This window comes from Muntiacus reevesi, chromosome 6 (genome assembly GCF_963930625.1).
Source record: "Muntiacus reevesi chromosome 6, mMunRee1.1, whole genome shotgun sequence".
Classification (NCBI taxonomy): Eukaryota; Metazoa; Chordata; class Mammalia; order Artiodactyla; family Cervidae; genus Muntiacus; species Muntiacus reevesi.
The window spans coordinates 30537447-30559745 of NC_089254.1; the positions used below are offsets into that span (position 1 = coordinate 30537447).

The following is a 22299-nucleotide window of genomic DNA, read 5'->3' on the forward strand; positions in this document are numbered from 1 at the left end:
GGGCAAAACCCTATTTGAGTAAAGGATTAAGGAATCTCTACTCCCCCCTCTTTTGGGACAAGGGAGATGCTACACATTCGCAGAAAGGCTCCTTGTGGGTGGGTCAGAAGTCAGGGGATAACGCCAGGCCATAAAGAGTATTGCTCCTCCTCAAAGCCTTCACTTTGAGATGCATATTGGCTGGGGGGTGTGTGGGCACCAAGGGGAGGGTCCCAGGGTAGGTCAGATGTGGAGAAAAAAAAAAATAATAATTGGCCTGAAGGAAGACAAAGATCGGGAAGAACTGAGGTATATAAATGACTTAGCCGCCTCCTTATGGAGCTGCTCCTCACTAGGGGGGATGCCTTGTACCCTTTTCTCTCTGGGTGTACATCACTGCCTTGCTTCTGTCTTAGCTAAACAAAATGCTGCTCCGTGTGCTCTCCTACTTGTTGAGCTATGTCTCTAGTACCTGCACTTATAGTTTCTGCCTCTGTGATAAATGTATTTTTCACTGGGAGCAAAGTTCCAGGGAGAAATAGCTTCTGGCCTCTGGCCATAGCTGGTCTGGTGGCTAGGATTCTGGTTTTCCTCCAGGCTCCCCAGCACTGGGATTGAAAAGAAAATTTTCCAGGTGGTTTTAATGTGAAGCATTCCCTCAGAAGAGACCAAAAGCAGTATCCTTTTTGGTATTTTAGTCACCTCTGCTGGGCTTGCTTGCAGTAGCTTGTGAAAATGAGCCCTCAGATAACAGTTTTTAGGTCTTCTTGGGCCACTGTAGAGAATCCTCATGGACTGTTGAGTTGTTCAGCTGTTTGTCAGGCAGAAGCTGGCTCTGGGCCATCATTTCATCTTAGAGAAGGCTCTAGGGTGTCTTCCACACTCATTTATTCCTTGGTGTCCTTTTGTAGTTCCCTCATGTCTTGAGGGATTAATTGCTCCCAACTTCTGACCTCTGTGCTATTCCCAGAAACAAACCCTTTTCATAGTAAAATTATCTCTGTAGAAAACCATGTAAGAAACACAAGCAAGTTACACAGTGTATAAATGTCGCACTGCTGAGTCGCTATGAAATTTCCCTGACTTCCTTCCGAGACGGTCTGCTTTAATTTTGCTGTTGGCAATGGTGAGTAGACACATTCCATGTAGAATCAAAGCTACGGAGACCTTTCATGAAAGCCTCTTTTCTGAATTTGTGATACAGTCAGGTCATACACAGTATAGAGCCAAAAGGGGGGGGGTTCTTTATTTAATGTTTGCAGTTTCTTTGGGTCCCTCAAACTGAGAAACTCGGCTTCCTTGTTCCCTGGGGTTTATGACTCTGGGGACATACCCTCCTCAGCTGTGCTTCTGTCTCGTCTCCTCCCAGGGTTTTCTCTCTGTCTAGTGTTGGTACTGTCTTTAAGCAGAGTTTGTGTTCATGGTGGTGAGCAGTGTATCATTCCTTTTTTAAAAAAAATTTATTTATTTGGCTGCACTGCGCATCTTGTGGGATCTCAGTTCCCTGATCAGGGATTGAACCTGGGCCTTGGCAATGAAAAACCAAGAATCCTAACCTCCAGGCCACCAGAGAACTCCCCAGCCTCTCATCCTTAAGCTTGTACCTCCTTGGAGGGATTTTACCTCTTATGGGTTAGGCTCCCTGTGTTTAACTATTCTCCTTCACTTGTCATTCTGGCTTCCTTACCCATGAACCTCCTGTTCTCTGTCTAATGCCATTTACAGTTTGGGGATTTGTCACTTTTGTGAAGTTTTGTCACTTTTGTGGAGTTTCATAAAACCTAGAAGTTCTAATATGGCTGGGTATAAGGACCCTTTTAAGGGAAAGAAGAGACCTTGAATGGAGATGTAGATTCTGAATTTGTGGACTTGGTGATCCTCGTCAAAGTTCGGGCGAGTGATGTGAGTGGTCCTGAGTATTAAAAAATCTTGGCAGCCTAACCTCTTGAAGCCTTACTTTAGTCATCTTTGAAGTGGGAACAACAACATTTTTTTTGAGGTTATGTAAATCTTAAATGAAATAACCTTTGTGAAGTGTTTTTCAGTCTGGACCGGTGATAAGGATTCAGTACTTGTTACCCACAGTGGTTGCTGCTGCTGCTCTGTTAATGCCATTGCTGTAAAAGAGGGCGGTGGTTAAGAGCCTGAGCTTTGAATCCTCTCTCTCCCACTATCTAGTTGTTTGATCTTGGGTAACTTTTTTTTTTTAATGTAGGATATACCTCTCTCTTTATAAAAAATTTATTTATTTTTAATTGAAGGATAATTGCTTTATAATATTGTGTTGGTTTCTGCCATACATCAACATGAATCAGCCATAGGTATACATATATCCCCGCCCTCTTGAACTGGGCAACTTATTTAACATTTGTTTGTTAAATGTTAAACTGTTTAAGTTAGAATATTATTAGTATGGGATATTGTGAAGATTAAATAAGCTAATTTATGTAAGGAGATTAGAGTAGAATATGATATGAAGTAGAATATGATATGAGATTAGAGTAGAATATGATATGATATAGTAATGATTGTTGCTGTTATTTAACTGAAGTATATATCCTCTTACTTCTGGTTTTGAGTCTCTTCCTTTGTGGCCTTGGACAGGTATAGTAGTAGCCTAGAGCTTTCTAGGCTCTCATTTTAACCTTCACCTGCCAAAATACCTTCAGGCCTGTGTTCTCAATCCTCTGGTGATGTCACTTTTCTGGCTTTGTGGGCATGCCACCTTTAGAACCCTGTTGTGACTGCTTCAGGACAGATTCCCAGTTGATTTTTCCACTGGGTACTGGGTTGGATAATCTAGCACTCAGGTCAAACTTGAAAAGACATAAGCACCTGTAAAGATGTATGAAGGAAGGTTTGCACATATGAAAGAATGTTTTTAAATTTTGCTTGGGAACCCAGAATTTCTGTTTTCTGAACTTAAATGTAAAAATCTTTGTAGAAAAAAATATTAAGTGATGTTTACCTTACTTCGTTAAACAAAATTTAGTAATCCAATATTTGTATTAATGATATTGTTTCAGTGAACTCTGAAGGAGTTCGTTGTATGCACGGTAACTGAAGAAAAAAGCAGAAGAAAATTAGAAAATGAGTTAATTCTTTAATTTTTAATTGCTTTACATAGTAATTAACATACCTAGTTGGTGGTATAGTCATGGTTGTAGTGAGGTTTGGAAAGATGAATATACTTCAGTAAGAGTAGATGGGTGCCCTTCAAACCTTGGAGCTCCAGAATTTACTGCGTGAGTCAGGGACTGGGTGGCAGGGTGGAGTAAAGTAAGAATGGGAATTTCCTGAACCAAAATTGGCAGGGCAATAGATATCCCCCTTAGACATACCTCAGCACACATACATTTGCTAGAAAAACTTTGATTATATGTGTTTTGTATTTTGATATTTTACATAAGATCATTGAGTAATTACTTTCTTAATTTATTTTCAAAAAGGTTTGAAAGCACCTATGCTAGAAATCAAATTCCTAGGGCAAAACAGGATTTTCCTGCTGCTTAGCATATATGCTGGCTCATAAATATGTGTTGAGAGTGATTGAATGCTTTACTTTCATTGATACTATATTCACTTCTAGTCTTACTGTCCTCAAACTAGATTTTATTACTTCAGTTAAATAGGTTAGAATTAGTGTGTTTTATTTGCCCATACTACTTGAGAAAGTTAAAAAGTTCTTAGGGATTATTTTCATTAAGCTGTACAATGCATTTTTTGGACTCTAGGTATATTTCTCCCTGAAGAATTTTATCCCATTAGACATAACTGAAGAGTTTTCTTCACTAGACCCTTTGGGCACATTATTCGGGCACATTATTACTGTTAAAATGTTTATGATTCCTTGATTGTTATTACTTTATCTCTATTAAAAAACTGAAGTATAACTTTTCAGTTTTTCCTCAAATTATAAAAATACATACCTGTTTAGAATTGTAAATTTGGAAATGTGAAAAAAAGAGAGTTAGTGCTTGTCATGTCTGGCATAAACTTAAAAGTATAAACTTAGAAATTATGACTTATTTTTCATCTGAGGTTGGTTATTTTTTAAGATTATCCATTGTCATTAGTGGTATTTTCTAGTGACATATTGGCATACTTATTGTGGGTTTTGTTTTGCTTTTCAGTCAGCCATTTTGATCTGCCAGTCTGTTTCACCTTTCCTATTTCTGACTTTCATTTTGGAATCAACTTTTTTTTTTAAAGGAGAAGGAGGAATAACTGTCACACATTTAGGTTGGTGACTTGTATTTGAAGAGACTGATATCTCTATAAATCTTATATATTCATCATTTTAGTTACAGACGATGAGAAGTTATTCAAAGAGTTTCATGACCATTGCGGCGTTTCTTCCAGGTAGTTCTAATGAACTGACATTTATTTCTAGTTTAAATTTTTGAAGAGCTGTGTAAACAGAGCTGATAAAAGACCTGGAAGCTTATTTAGTGATAGAGAAAATTATAAAAAAGACAATACAATTCCAAATGAAAACTATTTGTAGAATCCCTTCTTTAATCTATCATTGTCTATTCTATTACTGATATAGTTAGGACTAATCACCTTTTTTCTTCTCAATTTTACAGAGTTAATTGTGAGTTGGAGGCAACCTTGCTGAAGATGAAGAATACACATTAGAGGAGGAGTTTTTTTCTTTCACGTCTTGATTGCTTGATGACTTGCCTCTAGGTACCATTTTTCAGTTGAGTCTGTTTGGTTCCTCAGAAATGGTTTTTACAATCTCAAGAAAATCTATGTCCCAGAAATTGAGTTTACTCTTGCTTGTATTTGGACTCCTTTGGGGATTGATGTTACTGCACTATATTTTTCAACGACCAAGACATCAAAGCAGTGTCAAGTTACGTGAGCAAATACTAGATTTAAGCAAAAAATATGTTAAAGCCCTAGCAGAGGAAAATAAGAACACAATGGATGTCGAGAATGGCGCTTCTATGGCAGGATATGGTAAGATAACCATAGAATATTCCTGGTTTTCTCCTCTTCATCCTGTCCCCATTTAATGATAATCATGGAGATCCAACTCACTACTTGATGCATAGGTGTTCACAAAGTAATTTTGTCTTGACTTTTTATTATGAAAAATTTCAAATGTACTGACAAATAGAAACCTGATAAATATCCAAATAATACATCACTTAGGTTTTAACAATTCTAACATCTTGCAGTGTTTGCTTTGTCCAATTTTTGGAAAATATTTAAATTATAAAAATTGTGGCATTTTACTGCTAGATACTTCTCTATGTATCCCTAATATAATGACTTTTTCCTGCATAATCAGGACTGTTGTCATCCCTAGTTCATATTTGCGTTTTTCCTGATTGCCACTTTACTGCTGCTGCTTTGTCCCTTCAGTTGTGTCCAACTCTGTGCAAACCCCATGGACGGTAGCCCGCCAGGCTCCCCTGTCCATGTGATTCTCCAGGCAAGAGCACTGGAATGGGTTGCCGTTTCCTCCTCCAGGGGCCCCACATTCCTATAGCGCGTCAATTGCCCGCCGTCCGTGAGTTCCTAAGAAGCAGCCTTTGCCAGCGTCTCCAGTGCTGCTTGTTGCCGTTCTCCTTTTCACACCCCGCTTTTTGCCGCTGTGTTTTAAGTTCCTCATGTGTCGTATTCTCTCTTGCCTTTAAGACTTAAAGAGAAGAGCTAGATCACGGTGTGTGTATGTGAATGTGTGGACTATTTCAGTATTTTTTGAATTGAAATTATATATGTATGTATTTAAACAAGCAAACGTGTTAGAATTGTGAAAGGGCAGTTTTTACCACCTCCAACAGCTCTCAAATGTCCCATTCCTTAGAGTCAGCCATTTAAAATTATTTAGTCTGGTGTATTTGGTGATTACATCCATGCCTCTAAATGGCATGTTCTATGAGCTACTTCTTGACTTTTTCACTTACAGGAATTATCTGTTTACTTCTCACTACAAGGTGAGAGTTCAGCTTTCTTTCTTCCTCCAAATTGCATCCCACCCACCCTAGGCTACTTTCACACACACACACTTCCTGGTCCATCATAATTTTGGTTGGAATAGTATTCAGTGTTTGTGTTATTATGACTGTGTTGGTGGCATTTATTAATATTACTGAGCCATATAATACATTATGGTTACTTTTCCTTGTCTGTACAACTGTATTTTCCCCTGGAAATAAAGTTTATAACAATCAATTCTTATTTCTTTGCCTAGTTTTCTATCCCTACGGCCATTTAAATCTCCTTCAGTATATTCAGACACATTAGGTATTTTACCACTTTTTTCTTGGGTAAACTCTTTCCTAGAGCCTTTGGATTTGCTCTGGCCTGGTCTGTTTCCTCTCTAGGCTTCAGTACTGAACTGTTCTAGGATCTCACTCCACCAACAACCCGTGGGTACCCTTTCCCTCTGTCGCGTTGGATCTCCTGTATCCTAGAATCCTGTGACTTCCCCTTTATTGGTTAAGCCCTCATTTTGGGGGAACAGACCCATTGGGAATTTTCTCAGAAAGGTAGAAAAGGAGGTCAAAGTCCTTGCATATCTGAAAAGTTTTTTTTTGTTGCTACCCTCTATCTTCATGCTTAACTGACAGTTTTGGTGTTAGATTGGAAATAGTTTCCCTCTGATTTTAAAGTCTTTGTTCTTTTTTCTTCTTTCTTAGCTTCCATTGTCCTTTTGGGAATCTAATGCTGTTCTGGTTCTTCAGTCTTTATATGTGACTTATTTTTGGGTGCTTATAAGATTTTTGTTGTTTTGAAATTTCTTTTAAAAAGTTTATTGAAGTATAGTTGATTTACATCTTCTGTAAAGTGATTCTGTTTTATATACACACAAACACACACACACACATACATATATTCTTTGTCATTTTTTTGCCATTACGATTTATCACAGGGTGTTGAATGTAGTTCCCTGTGCTATGCAGTAGAACCTTGCTGTCTTGAGATTTCTTGATGATGTGCCTGGGTATGGATTCATGTGCTGGAACTTCGGTGGGCACTTTAAATCCTGAAACTTACATCCTGTATTCTGGAATATTTTTCCAAAATTATTTATTTGATTTTTCCCTGCACATTGTTTTCATTCTTTCTTTTTGGAATTGTTATTCAGCATTTGGGCCCTCTGAATTGGTCCCCTAATTCCCCTTTATTTGCTTTCCTAGTTTCCACCTCTGTCTTTTTGCTTTATTTGTTGAAGTTTTTCCTCAGTATTTTCAGTTCTATATGGAATTTTTCATTTTGTCTCTTTCATTTTTAACTGCTAAGAGCTCCACTTTTGTTATTTCCCTAAGGTTAATTAGTGATAACTTTTCTGAAGTGTTCTTAAAGAGTGAGACACTAAAACCTTGATGGGAAATGCTGAGTTGCTGAGTGGTGTTCACTCAGATGATCTGACTGGGTCATTTGTTTGGGAGTATCCTTCATATTTGCAATGACTTCTGATCACTAACTACCTGTAATTCGGCCAAATTTGACAGGTTAAGGGCATAATCCTTCACAATACTGCCCTTGCTTCAGATGCCAGCCGTAAGTTTTGGTGTCCCCAGGTCATCTCCACTTTTTTTTCCAGCTCTCTACAAGTTCCAGGGTTCCCACTATCCTCTTAGGTTCATAATGCATGAGATCAGCTCATGGAACTCACTGAAAGCAGTGTACTTACTGTTAGTTTTATTACAGCAGAATGAAAATCAGAATCGGCCAAAGGGAGAGACAAACAAGGCAGGTCTGTGAGGATTCCAGATGCGAAGTTTCTGTTGTTTTCTCCCTATGAAATCAGAACACATTGCCCTCCTGGCATGTCGGCGTGTGTCAGTATTAAGAGTATTGCCAGTGAGGTGAGCCCATCGAAACTTTGGGGTCCAGAGTTTTTACTGATGTTTCATTGTGGAGGTATGATTGATTGAGTCATTAGTCACGTGGTTGAGCTCAATTTCCCAGTCTCCCTCACCTCTCCCCTACTGGAAGGCCCTAACCCTCTCATCACAAGATGGGTCTTTCTGAATGGCTTGCCCCCATTCTGAGTCACCTTGGTACACACTCTCTAGGGGCGCACCAAGAGTCCCAGTTTAACACATTATTGACCCGGGGTGGTTTTTGCAGAAACTAATGCCTCTGGTGCTAATCCGTCTCTGCTCAATAATATGTTAATATCAAGTGCAATTCCTTGGGCCCAGCATGAATAACAAAGACAATCAGCCAGGAACTTCCTGGCATTCAGAGTCTGCCTCCCAGGAATCTGGGACAGAGGCCAGCTAAATTTTTCTTTCCCTTTTAAACAAATAATTAACAAACTGAATTTTGGCGGTGCTGGGTCTTTTGTTGCGGTGCTTGGGCTCAGTAGTCGCGTCACGTGGGCTCAGCAGTTGTGGTGCTCGGGCTTACCTGCCTTGCTGCTGCATGTGGAGTCCTCCCGGACCAGGAAGAGAACCTATATCCCCTGTACCGGGGGTAGGGGTGGGGGGGGTGGGATGGGTTCCTAACTACGGGACCACCTGGGAAGTGCCCCAGTTTTTTTTATTATAGTATCAGTGTCTGTTCATGGCAAATAGATGGGGAAACAATGGAAACAGTGAGAGACTTTATTTTTGGGGGCTCCAAAATCACCAGATGGTGACTGCAGCCATGAAATTAAAAGACGCTTGCTCCTTGGAAGAAAAGCTATGACCAACCTAGACAACATATTGAAAAGAGACATTACTTTGCCAACAAAGGTCCATCTAGTCAAAGCTATGGTTTTTCTTGGAGAAGGAAATGGCAATCCATTCCAGTACTCTTGCCTGGAAAATCCCATGGACGGAGGAGCCTGGTAGGCTACAGTCCATGGGGTCCTGAAGAGTTGGACACGACTGAGTGACTTCACTTTCACTTTTCACTTTCATGCATTGGAGAAGGAAATGGCAACCCATTCCAATATTCTTGCCGGGAGAATCCCCGGGACAGAGAAGCCTGGTGGGCTGCCGTCTATGGGGTTGCACAGAGTCGGACACGATTGAAGCGACTTAGCAGCAGCAGCAGCATGGTTTTTCTAGTGGTCATGTATGGATGTGAGAGTTGGACTATAAAGAAAGCTGAGTGCCGAAGAATTGATGCTTTTGAACTGTGGTGTTGGAGAAGACTTTTGAGAGTCCTTTGGACAGCAAGGAGATCCATCCAGTCCATCCTAAAGGAAATCAGTCCTGAATATTCATTGGAAGGGCTGATGCTGAAGCTGAAACTCCAATACTTTGACCACCTGATGCAAATAGCTGACTCATTAGAAAAGACCCTGATGCTGGGAAAGATTGAAGGCAGGAGGAGAAGGGGATGACAGAGGATGAGATGGTTGGGTGTACCACCGACTCTACGGACATGAGTTTGAGTAAGCTTCAGGAGGTGGTGATGGACAGGAAAGCCTGGCGTGCTGCAGTCCATGGGGTTGCAAAAAGTTGGACACGACTGAGCAACTAAACTGAACTGAATATCAGTATGTTTAGGTCTTTTCTCTTGAGCTGGTCAGACTCCTTAGAGAAGGGCTTTCAGTCTCTTCTAACGCTTGCAGGCCATCTATGCCTCCAAGTGTTCTGGGAGCGGACCCTTGTTCTCTGAGCCGGGGAGGAGGGTGCGGCGGGAGGAGTGGCCTCAGGACTCACCCTGTGAACTCTCACTTCCTCCTCCCGTTTTCAGTGTGGTGCCCAGGTCTTCAGCTGTTTTACTGGCTTCCAAAAATACCTCTAGATTTTCTGCAGTGGTGGAAGGGCCACTGCCCAGTTTGGTGTGGTAGAGAAAATTTAGCAGTCAGATTTCTTTATAAATCAGTTTTTATCCAGTCCTCCGGTTTTTGGTTCCTTTTTTACTCCTATTTTCGTTAGTACCTCATACAGCAACTCCTGGGCCGTTTGCGCTGCGTTTCTGTGGAGAAAAATGAATTGCTCTTCGTTTTCTCTTATTTTTTTCAATTGTTTTTTGGTTTCTGTTTCAAGATCCAACTTTTTCAGGTATGCTAAGTCAGTTGTCCAGGACACAATGTAGCCATTCCTCCGCATGGGTGCCTGCTCTGTTGTGTCCGACTTTTTGTGACTCCATGGACTGTAGCCCACCAGGCTCCTCTGTCCATGAAATTCTCCAGGCAAGAATACTGGAGTGGTTTGCCATGCCCTTCTCCAGGGGATCTTCATGACCCAGGGATTGAACCTGCGTCTCTTGTGCCTCCTGCATTGGCAGGCAGGTTCTTTACCACTGACGCCACCTGGGAGGCCCTAGGTCTCATCCATCTGCTTTCCAGCTTCTGGAATTTTGTTGCTGTTGCCTCCTTTCTTGTTATCTTTGACCTCATTCATGTATGCATGAAAATAAAAGAGAGTGAAAAAGAATCACCTTTACTGTTTTGATGGAGTATCTAGAGTCAGCAAAGGTTTAAGTGCCTTTATTGAGTTTAACCATTTTTATCTGGGAATGCCCTGGACGCTGTTTTTAATTCTCTTTATGATGATTTTTATGAAGTGATGAGGGTTAGTCTGCATTGGCTCTTGAGAATCAAATATCGTTGACTAGAGATGGAGTTGGTATAAACTGAGATGGGGGTACTAGTGGCAGATGCAGATTAAATGTTACATTGTTTTGCATTCTGTTTAGTCCAAGGACACTGATAGAAATGTGAAGAAGCAATTCTTTTGAAACAAGAGAAATACTTGAAAAAAAGTTTCTCTGCTTGAGCAGAATAACTGATATTTTTAAAGGTAGCTGTTCTGTGCTATGCTGCATAGCTGTGTATAACTCAGTTTTTTTTTTTTTTTTTTTTTTTTTTTTTTTTTTTTTTTTTTTTCATGTTCAAATGAATGATATCTTGCATTTATATAGCACCTTATATAGTCAAAGTGCTTCACGATCTCTTGTTACTTGACAGCCATTCATCAACGTAAATAAACAGTTTATAATCTGTCAACAAATGTAAGCACTTTGGGGCAACCAAACACCAGAGAGAGAATCTACTCAGCAGCAAATTCTTAGACTTATCCACAGAATTAAGAAACAGACGTCATAAACGTCACACACAGGAAGTCACTTACTGATCTTAATGACTGGTATTAAGATGTTAAGTATTAGGAATTAGTGAGAAACAGAAGGGTCAGTATTAAGGACTAAGACAGATGAGGTACAAGTCAGCAAGGGAATCACCCCGAAGGTAAGGCTACCTGTGACTCGTAAGTATATAAAAAATAAATCACTGAGACGTGGAGGGTGGTTGAAATTTAGTGTTAGCCCCATTGCTAGAATCTGATCCTCAGTTACTGTGATATTCCAAAACAAGAAAAAGAAAAAAAAAAAAAAAGAATGTACTGCCTGATTTTTTTTCTTCTGTAACTTCCCCTCGAATAGCCTAACCAACACTCAGTTTTAAGAGCAAAATGAGACTCATATACACATGGTATCTTTTAAACTGTTTTAAAATATATGGTGGAGCTAGTACAATGTCAGTGAGTATATACCTGCATCATTTAATGACCACATGGTATTTAACCAGTGATCTGAAATTTTTTTTTACTTATTTCTGGTTATAAAAAATAGAAGCATTCAAATATTACAGAAATATAGATAAGTAAAAGAGCAGAGAGAGAGAATGTCAATTAATTTGGTATATATTGGGAGTAGCAGACTTTTTCTTACAGGGCTAAATTGTAAGTATTTTCAGCTTTGTGGGTCATTTGGTCTTCTTTTTAGTAAATGAGCACGACTATCTTCCAGTAAAACTTTTTTTACAAAGGCAGATAACCAACCAGTTCTAGTTTGCAGACATATCATCCAGCACATTTTGAACAGAAATGGGATTGTACTATATATGCTAGTTTGTAACTTTCTTGTTTTCACTTGATTATAGATACCTTTCCATGTTATTACAGATAGTCTGTTTCATCCTTTTTAGTGACTTAATATTGTTTTGTTTTAAAAGGTTCCTTTTTCCCCTGCTTATTCTGTAGTAATGGATCATTTGTTGCTAATTTTGTATGTTGGATTTAGTGCTGTGATACCTGTGTGTATATGAAATATATATGCGAATAATACACGTGTGAGTATTTTATGTTTGTGTGACTGTTTCAGCAGGATGAATTTCCTCAAAATGAAATTTTTTGGCTAAGGGTGTGCATGTTAAATTTAATAGGTCCGTGTCAAGTTGCCCTCCAGGGTTGTGCTGCCAGCGTGCATTCCTATTTCCATTCTCCCGCCACTGTCGAAGTGCCAGTTTCTCCACCCTACACCAGTTCTGTTTACTTTTGAATGGTATCTAATTGTTTGCTTTTGCATTTCTTTGTTTACAGGAGAAGTTGAAAGATTTTCTAGTTTGTTGGCTGTTTGTATTCCTTTTACATACAAGAGGGAATATTTTGTATCCTTTGTCAGTTTTTCTGCAGGGAAATTACTTGACTGATTTTTTAATAAAGGCATTCACGCTGTCAGTATATGTAGCATTTGGTTTTGCTCTGATTCATCAGTTGTCTAATAACTTGGTATATTGTTTTTAAAAATTTATATGGTAAAACATGTCTATCATCTTTTATGGTTTAGTTATATGCTTAAATTTTTTTTCTAAAACTTACATTGTAATATATTGCAGTTTTTTTTTTCCCCAACATTTTTGTCTGTAATATGGGCTTCCCAGGTTGTGCTAGTGGTAAAGAATCTGCTTGCCAGTGCAGGAGATGTAGGAGACTCAGGTTCAGTCCCTGGGTCAAGAAGATACCCTGGAGGAGGAAATGGCAACCCACTCCAGTATTCTTGCCTGGAAAATTCATGGATAGAAGAGCCTGGCGGACTACAGTCCACGAGGTTGCAAAGAGTCAGACAAAACCGAGCAACCAAGCTCACACATGCTTCTATAATACAGTTGGGATTTCTGGTGCAGACAATGAGAGATACTGGTTCTCTTTTGCAGACTAGGTAGCCAGTTATTTCAGCTTCATTATTTGAATTCTTGCGACATTATTAGTCCTTGTGCCACTAATCTGGAATGGCAATATAAATTACAGTAAGATGAGAATTTCGTGAGTTCTGGTGAACTTGAGCTTTCAGTCATTGATAGAAACCATTTGGCCTCTTGTTGCTGCCATATAAAAAGGCTAGTCAGTCAAAATAATATTTATTGAATGATCTTCCCTTGAGCTATATCATGTGATTTTCCCAGTTGGCAAACAAAACACAAGCTAATATATTTTTTTGAATGTTGGTCTACAATGAATTGTTACTATTACGAAAGCCATGGACAGGTCAGTCTAGCTTTAAGATTACTGTCTGTAAATTTTGAGGAGTAACTTATACTTTCTTTTTAAGATATCATCATTTCTTTGTAAGATGTCTTAAAAAGATATCTAAGAATATTGCTTTACATTCTTAGTTTTCTCTAAGGAAAAAAAGCTTATGTTTCTTCCCATGTAATGTTTTTTGGATTCTGTGATTTGTGCAGAGCAGTGAATTTGGGGTTATTGTTCTGATGCCCAGTGACTGTTAGAGAACATTTGCAGTTGACCTGTGGTTTCCTACACCTGAATATACAGCAACACATCTTTTATCACCTCAGGCTTTTCCACCCAAAGTCTGACCTTACTTTCTTTTAAGAGTTTTGGTTTTACCGTCTGTTGTTGTTGCTAAAAAATGGACTCCACCAAATATTTTCAGAGAATTGGAGAACAGTTTAGTGTTAATATTTAAATGCTATTCTGAGAATTAAGAACTGTCAACCAGGCACAGACAAAGACAAAACAAACAAAACCCCAACAGAAACCTGTACTCTGTAGCCAAAGAGGGGCAGCCTAGCAAGATAAAAGCTTTTGGACAGTAAACCAGTCTCCTCCAGCCAGACACCACAGAAGAAAGTTACCACTATACCACCCATGTATCAAAGGCCAAGTGAGGCGCACAGACTCCCACCCTTGTGAGGCTATAACAGAGCATCCAGACTCCTCCTAGACCACATGGGGAGCCAGAACTTCTACCCTTACACAATAATGAGGTTCTCAGCTCCCTCCCTTGGGGGTGATGTCAGAGGAGTGGAGAGTGAGGACTTCCACCATTGCCCAGTGGTAAGGAGCAGTCCTCATCACAATGTCAGTGAAGAGTATGTGGGGAGGGGGAGCCTGGAACTCCTGCCTCCATCCAGCAGTGACAAAGAGCTCACCACCTTCAGGTGGCAGTGGAGGCGAAGCGGGAACCTGGACTTTTGCCTCCACCTGGCAGTAACCAGGTGACACCCCTCTGCCCTGCCACAGTGGTATCAGAGAATACTACTTAACATAGGAGGCTTAAATAAGATCCAGACTTTCATCATAAAATATGTAAATGTCCTGGTTACAAATAAAAATCAGTCGTCATACCAAGAACCAGGGAAATCTTAAACTGAATGAAGAAAGATAACCAATGACTGATGTTAGAATTATCTGAACAAGATTTTAAAGCAGTCAGGATTGAATGCTTTAGTGAGGAATTAATGAGCACAAAGAACATAGTGAAAGAACAGAAAGGCTCAACAGGGAAACAGAAAGTCTTAGGAGGTAAATAGAGCATATAAAGAAAAACTAAATGGAAATTTTTGGACTGAAAAATACAATGACTGAAATGAAAAGTATGAGTTAGCAGATTGACTCAAAAGTAGAAAGGAGAGAACAGAGGATAGAATCAGTGAACTGAAATATAGAATGATGTAATTACCCAACCTGAACAAGAGAGAAAATAGACTTAAAAAAAAAATTCCAGCACATTAGGGACCTGTAGGATTATAACAAAAGATGTAACTTTTGTGGAAGAAGAGAATGAGGGCAGAGCTGGAAAAGTAGTTCAAAAAAATTATGACCAAAAACTTTCCAAATTTTTCAAGAGACACAGACCTCAGATTCAAGAAGCTGAGTGAACCCCAAGTATGATTAGTCAAAAAAGTCCATGCCAAGATACATTATAAGTAAGCGTCTGAAAACTTAAAAGAGCAACTTAGGAAAAAAAACACTTGGACTTAACCTGGTGACCTTAGGATTCCGGGCTGCCACTGTGGTGGCCTAGCTTCAATCCCTGGTCAAGGATGATCCCACAAACTGTGTGATGTGGCAAAAAAAAAAAAAAAAAAAATCTTTTGACAAGCACCTAGAAAAAAACAACACTTACAATGAGAAGACAATTCAAATGACAGTGGATTTCTCATCAGAAACCATCAAGACTAGAAATAAGTGGCATATATATGTGTATATATATTTAATTGGAGGATAATTGCTTTACAATGTTGTGTTGGTTTTTGGCATATTTTGTTTTAAATGCTTAAAGAAAAGAACTCTTAATCCAGAATTCTGTACCCAGTAAAAATATCCTTTGGGAATTAAGGGAAATCAAAGGTGTTTCTTAGATGAAGGAAAAGAGTGTCACCAGCAGACTTGAAAGTTCTAAGAAGTGGCTAAAGAAGTTCTTTCAATGGAAAAGAAATGATAAAAATAGAGGAAACTTGGAACAATCAGGAAGGAAAGAAAGACACAGTACATAAAAATAAGGGTAGGTCACTAGGTTCTTTTTCTTCTTGATTTTTCTAAACTGAAGCAAAAATTGTTGAAGTTGAAGGAAAAATTATAACACTGCCTGATGTGATTCTAAATTTATGTGGAGGAAATATTTAAGGCAGTATCTTATAAATGAGCTAGTTGGTAAAAGGATGGCATATTCAGGTTTTCAAATTCTGAATAAAACAAATCAAGGAGAGGGAGAGATGGACTTTAGGAAATTAGCTGCTTATGCAGTTGTGCAGCCTGGAAAGTCCAAAATCTTCAGGGCAGGCTGAAAATTCTGGCAAGAACTGAGGTGTAGGTCTTGAGTCTGAAGGCAGTCAGTCTGGGGACAAAACTCTTCCTGTTCCAGAAACCTTAGTCTTAAGGTCTTCAGCTTACTAGATGAAGTATACCCACATTACGGTGAGTAATTACATTACTGAAAGTCCGCTGGTTTAAGTGCTGTGCTAAGTTGTTTCAGTCATGTCTGACTCTTTGCGACACTATGGACTGTAGCTTGCCAGGCTGCTTTGTCCATGGGATTCTCAAGAAAGAATACTAGAGTGGGTTGCCATGCCCTCCTCCAGGGGATCTTCCTGACCCAGGGATCAAACCTGAGTACCCTGTGGCTTCCGCATTGCAGGTGGATTCTTTGCCACTGAGCCTTGCAAATCCCGTCTAAAAAATACTTTTGCAGCAATATCCAGGCTGGTAGATTTGTCTACATACCATAGCCTAGCCAAATTGACACAAAATGAATCGTCACAGATGATGGTTGTTGTTCAGTCGCTCAGTTGTGTCCTAGTCTTTGCAACCCCATGGACTGCAGCACGCCATTCTTCCCTGTTCTTCACCATCTCCTGGAGCTTGCTCAGACTCATGTCCATTGAGTTGGTGATGCCATCCAACTATCTCATCCTCTCTGTTGCTTCCTTCTCCGTCTGCCTTCAATCTTTTCCAGCATCAGGATCTTTTCCAATGAGTCAGCCCATCAGGTTGGCCAAACTATTAGAGTTCCAGCTTCAGCATCAGTCCTTCCAGTGAGTGTTCAAGATTGATTTCCTTTAGGATTGACTGATTTGATCTTCTTGCAATCCAAAGAACTCTCAAGAGTCTTCTCCAACACCATAGTTTGAAAGCATCAATTCTTCAGCACTCAGCCTTCTTTGTGGTCCAACTCTCACATCCATATATGACTACTGGAAAAATGGTATCTTGAACTCTGTGGACCTTTGTTAGCAAAGTAATGTCTCTGCTTTTTAATATGCTGTCTAAGTTTGTCATAGCTTTCCTTCCAAGGAACAAGCGTCTTTTAATTTCATGGCTGCAGTCACCATCTGCAGTGATTTTGTAGCCCAAGAAAATAAAGTTTGTCACTCTTTCCATTGTTTCTCTATTTGCCATGAAGTGATGGGACCAGATGTCATAATCTTAATTTTCTGAATATTGACTTTTAAGTCAACTTTTTCTCTCTCCTCTTTCACCTTAATCAAGAGGCTTTTTAGTTCCTCTTCACTTTCTGCTATAAGGTGGTATCATCTACATATCTGAGGTTATTGATATTTCTCCCAGCAGTCTTGATTCCAGCTTGTGCTTCATCCAGCCAGGCATTTACATGATGAACTCTGCATATAAGTTATATAAGCAGGATGACAGTATACAGCCTTGATGTACTCCTTTCCCAATTTTGGATCAGTCTGTTGTTCTATGTCTGGTTCTAACTGTTGCTTCGTGACCTGCAGACAGGTTTTTTAGGAGGCAGTTAAGGTGGTTTGGTATTCCCATTTCTTGAAGAATTTTCCACAGTTTGTTGTGATCTGTACAGTCAAAGGCTTTAGTGTAGTCAGTGAAGCAGAAGTAGATGTTTTTCTGGAATCCTCTTGCTTTTTCGATGATCCAACAGATGTTGGCAATTTGATCTCTGGTTCCTCTGCCTTTTCTGAATCCAGCTTGAACATCTGGAAGTTCTTGGTTCATGTACTGTTAAAGCCTCACTTGGAGAATTTTGAGTATTACTTTGTTAGCATGTGAGATGAGTGCAAGTGTGTGGTAGTTTGAACATTCTTTGGGATTGCCTTTCTTTGGGATTGGAATGAAAACTGACCTTTTCCAGTCCTGTGGCCACTGCTGAGTTTTCCACAGTTGGTGGCATATTGAGTGCAGCATTTTCACAGCATCATCTTTTAGGATTTGAAATAGCTCAACTGGAATTCCATCACCTCTGGTAACTTTTCGTAGTGATGCTTCGTAAGGCCCGCTTAACTTCGCACTCCAGGATATCTGGTTCTAGGTGAGTGATCACACCATCATGGTTATCTGGGTCAGGATCTTTTTTGTATATTTATTCTGTGTATTCTTGCCACCTGTTTGTAATATTTTCTGCTTCTGTTAGGTCCCTACTGTTTCTCTCCTTTGTTGTGCCCATCTTTTCATGGAATGCTTCCTTGGCATCACTGATTTTCTTGCAGAGACCTCTAGTCTTTTCTACTCTGTTCTTTTCCTCTATTTCTTTGTTTTGTTCATTTAGGACAGTTCTCTTATCTCTCCTTGCTATTCTTTGGAAATCTGCATTCAGATGCATATATGTTTCCTTTTCTCCTTTACGTTTTGCTTCTCTTCTTTTCTCAGCTATTTGTTAAGCCTCCTCAGACAACCATTTTGTCTTTTTGCATTTCTTTTTCTTGGGGATTTTTTTTTTTTTTTTTTATCTTTTAAAAAGTTTTTATTGGTGTATAGTTGATTTATAATATTGTGTTTCAGGTGCATAGAAAATGAGTCAGTTTTACTTATATCCACTCTATTTTAGATTCTTTTCTCATATAGGTCATTAGAGAGTACTGAATAGAGTTTCCTGTGCTATGCAATGGGTCCTTATTATCAATTTTATATTCAGTAGTGTGTATATGTATATTGGGTTGTTGGAAAAGGCTGTTTGCTATTACCAGTGGATTCTTTTGGCAAAACTCTGTTAGGCTTTGCTCTGCTTTATTTTGTACTCCAGTGCCACACTTGCCTGTTACTCCAGGTATCTCTTGACTTCCTCCTTTTCCAATCCAGTCCCCTATAATGAAAAGGACATCTATTTTGGGTGTTAGTTCTAGAAGGTCTTGTAGTTCTGCATAGAACCATTCAGCTTCAGCTTCTTTTGCATTAGTGGTTGGAGCATAGACTTGGATTACTGTGATACTGAATGGTTTGACTTGGAAACTAACCGAGATAATTCTGTCATTTTTGGGATTGCACCCAGGTACTGCATTTTAGATTCTTTTATTGACTGTGAGGACTTCTCCATCTTTCACTGCAAAGAATATAATCAGTCTGTTTTCAGTATTGACCATCTGGTGATGTCCATGTGTAGAGTCGTCTCTTGGGTTGTTAGAAGATGGTGTTTGTTATAACCATGTGTTCTCTTGGCTTAACTCTGTTAGCCTTTGCCCTGCTTCATTCTGTACTTCAAGGCCAAATTTGCTTGTTACTCCAGGTATCTCATGGCTTCCAACTTTTGCATTCCAGTCCCCTGTGATGAAAAGGACTTTTTTTGTGTGTGTTCTAGAACGTCTTGTAGGTCTTCATAGAACCATTCAACTTCAGCTTCTTTGACGTTAGTGGTTGGAGCATGGACTTGGATTACTGTGATACTGAATGGTTTGCCTTGGAAACGAACAGGGATAATTCTGTCGTTTTTGAGATTGCACCCAAGTACTCCATTTTGTACGCTTGCTGATTATGGGGGCTACTCCATTTCTTCTTAGGAATTTTTGCCCACAATAATAGATATAATGGTCATCTGAATTAAATTCACCCATTCCAGTCCATTTAGTTTACTGATTCCTAAAATGTCGATGTTCACTCTTGCCATCTCCTATTTGACTACTATCAATTTAGCTTGATTCATGGACCTAACATTCCGTGTGCCTATGTATTATTGTTCTTTATAGCATCAGACTTTACTTCCACCACCAGACATATCCACAGATGGGCATTCTTTATGATTTGGCTCTGCCTCTTCATTCCTTTTGGGGCTGTTTCTCCACTCTTCTCCAGTAGCATTTTGAGCACCTACCAACCTGGGGAGTTCATCTTTCAGTGTTGTATCTTTTTGCATTTTTCATACTGTTCATGGGGTTCTCAAGGCAGGAATACTGAAGTGGCTTGTCATTCCCTTCTGGACTACGTTTTGTCAGAACTCTCCACCGTGACCCATCTCCATCTTGGGTGGCCCTACACAGCATGGCTTATAGTATCATTGAGTTAGACAAGACTGTGGTCCATGTGATAAGTTTGGTTAGTTTTCTGTGATTGTTGTTTTCATTCTGTCTTCCCTTTGATGGATGAGGATAAGAGGCTTGTGGAAGCTTCCTGATGGGAGGGACTGGCTGTGGGGAAACTGGGTCTTGTTCTGGTTGGGGAGGCCATGCTCAGTAAATCTTTAATCCAATTTTCTGCTGATGGGTGGGACTGTGTTCCCCCGCTGTACCTTGGCCTTAGGCCAAACTATGTTAGGGGTAATGGCAATAATGGTGACCTCTTTCAAAAGGACTTATGCCAAGATGCTGTGGCCCCCATGACTGCTGTAGTCAGTGCCCCTGACTCCATAGTAGGCCACTGTCAGCCCACACCTCTGCTGGAGGCTCCAGGACACTCACAGGCAAATCTGGCTCAGTCTCTTGTGGGGTCACTGCTCCTTTCTCCTGCTTCCTGGTGCGTACAAGGTTTTGTTGTGCCCTCCAAGAGTCTGTTTCCCCAGTCCTGTGGAAGTTGTCTACTCAGATCCCACTGACCTTCAAAGTCAGATTCCCTGGGGATTCTTAATCCCTTTGCTGGATCTGCTGGATCACAGATGGTTAAGAGAGGTAAAGCTTCTGTATATCACTGTGATTGGTAAAATGACTATCGTACATTATGTATATGATGTAATATCCAGAACAACTAAAGCTTGAAGAGAGACACATTTAAAAACCCTTCAGAAATATTAAAAAATTCTAAAAAACACTCAAGTAACCCATAGGAAAGCAGGAAATGGAAAACAGGGAAGTGAAAAAACAGAACAAACAAGAGACGAAATTTCAGACTTAGGTCCTAATATACCAGAATTGGATTAATTATTAGTGTTATAAATACACTAGTTTCAGAACATTGGCAGATCGGGTTATAAAACATGACAAAGTATGTGCTGTCTACAAGAAACTCACTTCAAACTTAATGATACTGGCTGGCTGTAATTAGAAGGATTGGAAAAGATATTTCATGCAAATATTTGTCAAAGGAAAGCAGGAATGTCTACATTAATAACAAATCAAGTAGACTCCAGAGGAAAGAAAACTACCAGTGTTAGAGAAAAGTGAAGTCGCTCAGTCGTGTCCGACTCTTTGCGACCCCGTGAACTGTAGCCCACTAGGCTCCTCCGTAGTGTTAGAGTAGGACATAATATAATCATAGAAGGGTCAATCCACCCAGAAGGAATAACAGCCCTAAATGTATCTACAAAAATGATACAACTGAAAGTAAAAATGAATAAATCCACAATTATAGTTGAGAATTTAAACACTGATCTCTCAGAAACTGATAGAACTAGGCAGAAAATCTACAAAGATATAGAAGACCTGAAGAACACAGTCTAAGCAGTGGACTCCTACGTATATGGAAGCTCCATCAATAACAGCAGGATATACATTGTTTTTTTTCAAATTCTCTAAGCATTTTATTTATCATTGAAGAAGAAACACAGGAGCAGGTTCTGTGTTGGATTCAATGAGACCAAATAGTTAATCTTTAACATAGCTACAACACTCTAAAATTGAAGTCAACACAGGGGATATACATGGGTTTTAACAGTCCATAGAACATTTGCCAAAATAGTTATCCTAAGACATAAAACAAATCTCAATAAATTTGCAAGAATTGAGATCATAAAGTGTATTCTGTGACTGCAGTGAAGTCAAATTAGAAATAAAAGAGTGGTAATAGGACAATCCCCAAATGAAAGTGCAACATAAAAAATTGTGGGACACAGCTACAGCCATGCTGAGAGAGAAGTTTACTTTAGAAAAGTACATACTTTAGAAAAGAGAAGTCTTAAGGTATAATCTGAGTCCCCACCTCAAGAACCTAGAAAAAGAAGAGTTAAAGAAACCCAGAGCAGAGCAGAAAGGAGGAAATGATTAAAATAAGAACAGAAATAAATGAAATTGAAAGAAAATCAGTAGAGAAAATCAATGAAACAAAGAACTTTTCCTTTGAAAAAGTGGGGAATAAACTGGCAAACTTCCAATAAGACTGACAGAAAAATTGCAGTGTCATTATAGACCCTGCAAACATCAAAAGCATAAGAAGAGACTTCTATGAACAGCTCTACACATAAGCATAGTAACTTATATGAAAGGGGTTAGTATCTCTAAAACCATGAACTAGTACAGGCACCCAGTGTGGAATAAGTAATTTTTTTTTTTTTGAATAAGTAATTTGAATAGCTCTGTACAGGCATAGCTCAGAGATACTTGGTTCTAGACCACTGCAATAAAGCAAGTCACTCCAAGTTTTTGGTTTCACAGTGCTGTAAAAGTTACATTTACACTGTAGTTTATTAAGTGTACAATAGTAATAGCATTATCTAAGAAACCAAATGTATACACTGTAATTAAAGATACTTTATTGCTAAAAACTGCTAACCATTATCTGAGCCTTCAGCAAGTCATAATTTGTTTTTTTTAACTGGTCTTGCCTTGATGTCAATGACTGATGACTGGTCAGGGTGGTGTTGCTGAGGGTTGGCGGGCTGTGACAATTTCTTAACATAAAACAACAGTGAAGTTTGCCCCATCAGTGGACTGTTCAC

The 22299-nt window shown here is 39.3% G+C and overlaps 1 protein-coding gene across 5 annotated transcripts in view; it reads left to right on the plus strand.

The window, feature by feature from the left end:
• The window catches only part of CCDC126 (coiled-coil domain containing 126), a 41256-nt gene that overhangs the window by 13206 nt on the left and 5751 nt on the right, over positions 1–22299 (plus strand). For 4 of the 5 annotated variants that reach the window (XM_065939022.1, XM_065939020.1, XM_065939023.1 and 1 more), the window contains one exon: positions 4569–4947. In XM_065939022.1, the coding sequence (XP_065795094.1) occupies positions 4710–4947 (238 nt within the window). In that variant the 5' untranslated portion in view covers positions 4569–4709. Of the gene's footprint in view, positions 1–4283; positions 4342–4568; positions 4948–22299 lie in introns of all 5 variants that reach the window. The other variant, XM_065939025.1, reaches the window with a different exon arrangement.